The 8215-nt window shown below is 31.5% G+C and overlaps 1 protein-coding gene across 1 annotated transcript; it reads left to right on the top strand.

Moving 5' to 3' along the window:
* The first annotated feature begins 538 nt into the window (after positions 1 to 538).
* LOC131014927 (SH3 domain-containing protein 2-like) lies at positions 539 to 4079 on the top strand. Its single transcript, XM_057943106.1, has 10 exons — positions 539 to 971; positions 1628 to 1741; positions 1860 to 1929; positions 2004 to 2158; positions 2237 to 2338; positions 2423 to 2617; positions 2716 to 2778; positions 2948 to 3100; positions 3217 to 3291; positions 3762 to 4079. The coding sequence occupies exons 1-10, from the start codon at positions 912 to 914 to the stop codon at positions 3879 to 3881; spliced, it is 1107 nt and encodes a 368-aa protein (XP_057799089.1). The 5' UTR covers positions 539 to 911; the 3' UTR covers positions 3882 to 4079.
* Positions 4080 to 8215: the final 4136 nt, after the last annotated feature.

Genomic DNA, 8215 nt, shown 5'->3' with positions numbered 1-8215 from the left:
CATGTTTTTCTTTGCGACTCGTTGGAAGTGAGATTTGATATAATCCGGCTTACGCCTAGGAGATCCCAGCGGTTTGAGGGCGTTGTATTTCTCGCCAATTGAGCCCCAATATTGGAGCAACCTTTGGGAAGTTCCCAAATCGGAGTGTGGGTAGCCTCTGCCCACAATATGCATATGAGCTTCGTCTCCTCGCTCGTGTAGTTGGTGCGCACCCCCTTGTCTTTAGGCTTCGCCTCCGGCTCTTTTTCTTGAACGGTTGGTATCCTTGCCGGAGTTGGATTTATTCCTGACCCAAAGACGTTTGAAGCTTGCGAAAATGGAGCAAGCCCCCATCATTGATTGAGTAGTAGGCACGTCTGAAAAGGTTGGTATCATGAAATTCATGAAGTTGTAGTAATGCATTATTGGTTCATAGTTGGCAAAATGAAAAGATTGAAATAGTAATCATAGGTTATTCAAATTAACTATAGTAACAAAAAGGAATATTGTCAAAAGTGGGGATTTAATATAGTACTAGTACTTGTTTAAAGAGAAAAATGGAGTGGCGGAATCTTGATTCTTGGAGGAAGAAAACTTTTGATTCTTGGGGTAAAGGCAACTTTTTTAGTAGCGAAATTTATGCCCACGATTAAATTCTCTTGGTTTTGTTGGAAATAGTTGTGCTGTGCAAAGTGGGGCAGTTGAATTCCAACGCTCGCTTTCGCCGACACACCCACGCATTTCTACTTTTATTGTCTCTCAACTATCAATTCCACCACATTACGCTGCTCCTCTCTATTATTTTTCCCTCTTCCTTTTCATACCAGACTCTCTGTGTGTGTGAGAGAGAAAGAGAGTTCCTTTTGGGGTAGTCTAAGTGATAATAGGCAGTGAATAATTGGGGGAAGGTGGTTGATGTTGTGATTGCAAATATGGAAGCAATAAAGAAGCAAGCAAGTAAATTGAGAGAGCAAGTGGCCAGACAGCAACAGGTATGAAATTATTCGTGTTATTGATTGACAAAGTATTGATCTTTGTATAAAAATCGGTAGAACTGGAATTAGAATCGTAGATAGGTTATCCAGAAAAGCTTAAGATGAAGTTGTGAGCTGGGCTCAATTGATGGAATTTGTTCTTTTTCGTTGTATCTTGATGGGAAAATGAATATACTTGTAGAAGACACAGTTTCCTTGTTTTTCTAGTACAGCAAATAAATGTAGTAAGGCATAATGGAGACTATGTATTATTTTAAAATACTATGCTAGAACAAGGTCTTGCATCATAATGGATTATTGATGATGCTCCAATAATTTGAATAAAAAACCCAACCTTTTCGTATTTTCGCATACCGGGTTAAAATGAAGCTTCTGGTGCAGGAAGCAGCCTTTTCTCCTCTAATGTTATCATCTTCATTTAGTATCAGTGATAATTGGTTAGATATCTATCAGTAACTGCAACCAACTAGACCAGATATGTTGATTGGAGATTTGAGAGTGCATATATTTTGTATCGTATTAATGATATATTCTGATGTTAGTAAGTGTTACTGCTCATACACGGTAGGTAGAAAGCGTTGCAGTGGTCGAGCATTGATGTGTACCGATGATAACTTTGGTTATTGTAAAAATATGTTTGTTCTTCACCGCAGGCAATTTTACGACAGCTGGGGCAATTAGGTCATGGAGGGCCTATGATTGATGAAGCTGATGTCGAACTTCATCAGCAACTACAGGATTTGTACAAATCTACAAGGGCTGCCAAGGTAAATTTATAAAAGTCCGTCTTCTTTACCTGTGACGCCGTCTCTAGTGGTTTCTGAATCTAATGAATTCTCTTATACAACTTCAGCAGTCACATTTAAGGAGATTTTTGTTGCACAGCATTTCCAGAGGGATATTGTACGCGGATTAGAAGGATTAATTTCAACGAGCAAAAAGCAAACTGAGATAGGTATGTAGTCTCGTGCTCTTGCTTGAGTTTCACGGTTAATGAGGTGGACACGTAAATTCAGCTTTACTGTGTAGTTAAAAAGTTGGCTGAAGATTGTTGCAAGTATGGTATCGAAAATCAAGATCAAGATTCTTCTTCTCCGCTTGCAAAGGTTGCCTCGGATTTTGGTACCTCGCATGCTTCAATGGAAGATCATAGAGAAAGAATGCTCGGCATACTCGGTTATCAGGTGAAGTAGGTGTGGCTGTTGAGAAATCGAGTAACAATGTTAATTTTTTTGTCAACCGTGACTTATTCTTGCCTGTAGGTTTTCGAGCCACTTCGTGCACAGATTAACGGTGCTCCTCTGGAAGATGCCCGTCATTTAACCCACCGTTACGATAGAATGCGTCAAGAGTTTGAAATCCAGGTCTGTGTTTTTTCATGTTCCTTGTGAATCTCATTTCGGAGTCGATTTAGTTATTCAATCAATGAATTTTAAACTCCTATTCAGGCAGCTGAAGTAATAAGGCGGCAGTCAAAGTCGAGAGATACTTCTTCTGAAACAGCCTTGAAGCTTAAAACTGCTGAAAAAAAGTTGACAGACCTTAAGTCTTCAATGTTGTCACTTGGGAGAGAAGCCGCTGCTGCTATGTCGTCAGTAGAGGATCAGCAACAGGAAACAACTTTCCAGAAGCTCCTTACTATGGTACGAATGCTCTAGAGTTGCATTTCACATATTCATTCGTAACTTAAATTGCTTTGGAATATATTTTGCTGTGGGATCCTTATAAGCTTTGCTTGCAGGTCAATGCTGAAAGAAGTTATCATCAAAATGTTATAGCTATTTTGGAGAAGCTACACTCGGAGGTTTGTCGTATTCATATTGTCTTAGCATTAAGTTAGGGGGAGAATGCTTTATGCATTTCTTTGGAGCAGATGAAATTGGTCCTTCATTATGCTTTTAGCTCGTGTTTCATTTTTGTCATCAATACGTCTCGCTTGATCTTTGGTTATAACGTTAATGCTTACTCTTTAGATGATTCTGGATGAGGAAACCACGGAATCTTCATTACAGTCAGAATTTCCCCCCGGAGACGATAATGTTCCATTTCCTAATGACGGGATTGATTCAAATAGATCGAATGGTCAGGATGACGAGAGTAAAAGTGATCTGTACTTCATCGGAAAGGTTTTCTTCTCTTTAAATGTTTCATCAGATTATTATTATTATTATTTTGTTTTTTTGTGGATAAAGCTATTCCTGCATATTTGATTCTTCAAAGAAATTCCATTATTTGTTGTCAGGTTATACACTCATTTGATGCTCAATCAGAGGGTGAACTGAGCCTTGAACTTGATGAATACGTCGTAGTTCGACAGGTAACAATATTTTTGTTTTCAAGTCATACAGCCTTACTAATAACTGCTGCCTCTTTCAAGAATCGCGTATTGAATTTTAGAAGGGCTCTGCCTCATCTTCCATGTCTTGGCGGATTACGTTGTCTGCGTTCTTGTTCCTAATAGTTAAGTTAAAAAAAACGTAGGAAATAATTCTTTTAGCTTGTGTTTGTATTTTACATGAGTTATACCTATGGGCTCAGTAATCATCGAGTTATGATTAATGCTCGAATATACAGCCTTGAGACGAAGCTTACCTGACCGTCTACTGCATCATCGACTGAGTTCTCTGCACAAACTTAAAATCATTATTCTACATAACTACAGAGAACATAGTTTGCCTATCTGGAAATCTGACTCTGCATTTTGCGCGAGAAAAAATTGCTCCTCCGTCTATAATCTTTGTAAGCTGATGCTTTCAACGTCACTTTGATGCATTATCATCCTCATAGGTTTCATCAAATGGATGGTCGGAAGGAGAATGCAACGGCGAAGCTGGCTGGTTCCCCTCCGCCTACGTAGAAAAGATCGACGTAGTCCCAATGGGCAAGTTATCAGAAAAGGATTGTTGATGGTGAACAAGATCTCTTTTGGTCTCCATTATAATAGGGTCAGTATATTTGCATTAAAAATTGAGTTGTAGTTATCGACATCAACGTGCAACTTTTCTCTGTTTATACAGAAAATGGAATTTGTTTGCAACTTTTCTCTGTTTATACAGAAAATAGAATTTGTTTGAAGGTATGAACAAGATCAGATTGTAGTGTTTCTTTTGTGGCTTCAAGGGTTTTGCTATGGTTTGTAGGCTATTACATAGAAGTCGTTTTTAACCCGAGTTACGGCTGCTGGTTTTCTAGGAGTGTGTATTCGATTTGGTTTGATTTTTTGTTAAAATCAAACTAAAGCTATATTTGATTTTTAGAAAAAATGAACCAAATTAATCGAAATATCTATATCTATATATATCTATACTATATTAAAAAGACAGTTTCTAATTTCAAATCAATTTCAAAATTGAGTGGCAATTTTGTAGTTATAATAAAATTGAATGTTTATGTTCAAACTATATTTTTCTTTTTATTTTTCATTTCTTTAACTTATTTATTTCCAAAATTATGAAATTCGATTAATCATAAAATATTTAATATGCATATCAAATTAAAGATCACGATAAGAGCTTTGATTTGATATATTTTATACAAATACGTATTTGATTTAAAATGTACAAATTAAATTTGTTTAAATATTAAAATTTTATAAATTTCTCTCCCCTCTCTCATCTTTTTGAAAAAAAAATGTATTTTTAATTCTTTTTTATTACTAGTATTTTTTATTTTTTTGACTTATTTTTTTTGCTTTTCATAATATCAAATTTTATAATTGTAAATTCTTTCTTATTTTTTATATTCAATATATATATATATATATTTAAAATAAAAAATATTTTTCCATGCATTGCACGAGATGCAAATGCTAGTATATATATAAAGAGAAGTAAATGTCAATAAATTTAATTTGAAGGGTAATTTTGGAATTGAGAAATATTTGAATAATTAATATACTTAATTAGTGGTTAATTTTTGTTGTTTCAAACGGTTATACTTACTTCTCCATTTACTTTTTATTTTCCTTCATTATATTAAACATATTTTCTTTTCTATTTATTTTATAATTTTATTATGAATATAATATACAAAATGCATCTTAAATAAAAGATCATAAAAAGATCTTTAATTTGATATATAATATATATAAAAAATTTAAAATAAATAAATTTTTACCATTTAAAGTTTAACCATATTCAAAAAATAAGTATTTTCTAACTTTCCTTTAAATGTTTAAGTATAAATATTTTTCAAATTGTTTTTCACTGTATATTTCTTCTATCTTTTTATCAATTTGATTTATTTTCTTAGCTTTATTTTCTTCTTTTTTCTCTACCTTTTCTCTTTATGAAAAACGGTGGTGGAATTTTATATCCTTTTAAATAAGTTTTTAATCTTAATTATGTAATTTTATTTTAATTATTGAATTAAATTAAGTATGTAAGTGACTATTATAATGTGTATATATATATATATATAGATACACATGTATGTATGTATATTGGTTTAAATAAGTCTACGTGTATGTTGCATATATTAGAAATTATTTTTAGCTTTTGGATATAAAGATTCACGATAAATTCATAATCTCGCTAAAGCATGGTCAAGAGTTCGAATAAATTTGATCTATATAATAATCACTACTCTCTCTCTCTCTCTTTCTAATAATAATAATAATAATAATAATAATAATAATAATAATAATAATATAATAGTGGGACTAGTTAGTTTTAACTATTGATGTGGTGCTTACTTAGAGAAAAAAATGATTGTTTTTTACGTTCAGGGTTACAACCCCCTAATATTTAACATAATCAAATAAAATATATTTATGTTTTTCATATCAACTTTAATTAAATTCAAGATTAAATAATTTAATTTTTATTGAATTAAAAGTTATAAGAGACAAAAAAAAAATTATACTATGTTTTAATTAATTTGTTTAAAATTAGTGTTTCTTTCTAGATATGACAATATTTTTATTTTTAATTAATGTATTACACTTTTTTTGTATCCATACAATTATCTTTGATAGGTATTAAATTAAGCTCGGATATATTTACGTGTTTATTAATATTTTAAAAATATGTGTTGAGATATGGTCGGTCAAAGACCAATATGCTTAATAGCAACTATTTTAATCCCTTAAATTATGAAGATCTTTGGTGAAATTATAGTTTTGCTGAATGAATTTTTGGTCCAAAATTTGAATCTCATGGGTTGATTTTTGTAATTCATTATTGTTCACACCGAATTCATAATGTTACATAGAAAATTCATACGCAACTTATTTTATACGATAAATTTGATTTAATTTGTAATTATAGAACTCCTTATATAAGTGATACAATGGGTTGGAATTTAAAGTACCCACTTTCATAATATGTCTATGAAAAATACTCACTCAAGGGATGTACGGTACAATAGTGCTGTGATGTTGATAGGTTTGCATGAATTTTTGTAAAAGTTCTTACACTTTTCTTACACAAGTACAATTGTGTAATAAAATGTGTAAGATAGGTAGTTAAAAATGCACAAAATTTGATAAATGTGCAATTATTGTAAAGCCACGTGACCTTGTAAGCCTAAAATGCCCTAAGTTTGAAAATAATAAAGATAAGTTTGTGTATAATAAAACAGTAATACGAGAACGTAAAAAAAATGTAATTTAAGTATATTTGGAATCAAAAAAAAATTCCGAACCTAATGGATACAATACCCGCCAGTAAACCATAGCCGCTCCCAATAGCCGCTCCTAATATTATTGGTTTAATTTCTAATTGGTTTAATTCCTAATATTATTAAATAAAATTCCTAATATTTATTGGTTTAATTCCTAATATTATTAAATAAAATTCCTAATATTTATTGGTTTAATTCCTAATATTATTGGTTTAATTCCTAATATTTATTGGTTTAATTCCTAATATTATTAAATAAAATTCCTAATATTTATTGGTTTAATTCATAATATTTATTGGTTTAATTCCTAATATTATTAAATAAAATTCCTAATATTTATTGGTTTAATTCCTAATATTTATTGGTTTAATTCCTAATATTATTGGTTTAATTCCTAATATTTATTGGTTTAATTCCTAATATTATTAAATAAAATTCCTAATATTATTGGTTTAATTCCCATCCATGTGTACTTCTTGTACTGTAAATTTAAAATTAAATATAAATCTAAAAATAACGGTACATATGATACAATAAAAATTCACGAAGGATAAAAATTCAAAATCATGTTAATTATGAACAAATAAATAATTAAGGAGCGAATAAACCAAGTACCCGCCAGAAATTAGTAGCCGGCGAACAGTAGCCGCCGGTCACAAAAGTGAGCGGCTACTGCTGCCGGCTATGAATTTCTGGCGGGTACGTGGCTCATTCGTTTCAAAAAAACTTTTGCTTAATAGTACACATAATCGTGAATTTTTTGGCCTTCGTTTTAATGTTTGTAACACACAAACGTCCCCTAATTTATTCAAAATTTTCAAATCTATTTCATCTTATAATGCAGGAAAGTGACGTGTATTGTGTCTTTCTCACATTTTGTACCAAATTTAACTACCCATCTTACACAACTCTTACACAATTTCCATCACCATCAACTTTTACACAAAAAACCAAGCAAGTCATCACCATCAAGTTTGCTTTTCGGTACTTTTACAAGGGAGTGGGTATTTTTCATAGACAAATCATAAGAGTGGGTAGATTCCCCTATTAACACATATCTATATATAGACATATGTTATATTTTTATATAAATTACATTGGTTATATTAAAATATTAGATCACTTTGCAAAAAATATATTTGATATCAAAATTTAATTTTATTAATTTATATTAATATTATAAAACATATATATGCACATTTTGCCCAAGTTTAAAATCACATTCACCGCGCCACTACACTAGTTGTGGAAAGAAAATACAATTAATAACTTCATTAAATTTAGTTGTGGAAAGAAAATAAAATTAATAACTTCATTAAATTTACGATTAGAATTTTTGTAAATTGGTGTTTGATTAGGACAATAATAGGAATTAAAAAAAAAAGTAATAAATAGAAGGAGGGATTGTTTGAAACCTTAGAACAAATCTTCAAATTTGGAGGTGAAGCCTTGGAGAAGCATCACAAAACAATTGCAGCTGTCGGCGAATTTGATCTTCCTGAAGAAATTATTCACCAAATTATGCAGCACATTCAAACTCTTACGTCTGAAAGGGAAGCTGCTCGAACAGCTCTCGTCTCCAAGTCCTGGTACGGCGCGTGGTCCACGCGCCCCAACCT

Source organism: Salvia miltiorrhiza, chromosome 3, assembly GCF_028751815.1.
Source record: "Salvia miltiorrhiza cultivar Shanhuang (shh) chromosome 3, IMPLAD_Smil_shh, whole genome shotgun sequence".
Classification (NCBI taxonomy): domain Eukaryota; kingdom Viridiplantae; phylum Streptophyta; class Magnoliopsida; order Lamiales; family Lamiaceae; genus Salvia; species Salvia miltiorrhiza.
This window is presented reverse-complemented; position numbering and strand designations above follow the sequence as displayed.

Bases quoted from the DNA above. Each gene is read 5' to 3' on its own strand.
- LOC131014927 (XM_057943106.1), top strand. From the start codon at position 912: ATGGAAGCAATAAAGAAGCAAGCAAGTAAATTGAGAGAGCAAGTGGCC. The intron at 1,742-1,859 runs GTAAATTTATAA...TTTGTTGCACAG, and splicing joins AATCTACAAGGGCTGCCAAG to CATTTCCAGAGGGATATTGT. The intron at 2,618-2,715 runs GTACGAATGCTC...CTTTGCTTGCAG, and splicing joins TCCAGAAGCTCCTTACTATG to GTCAATGCTGAAAGAAGTTA.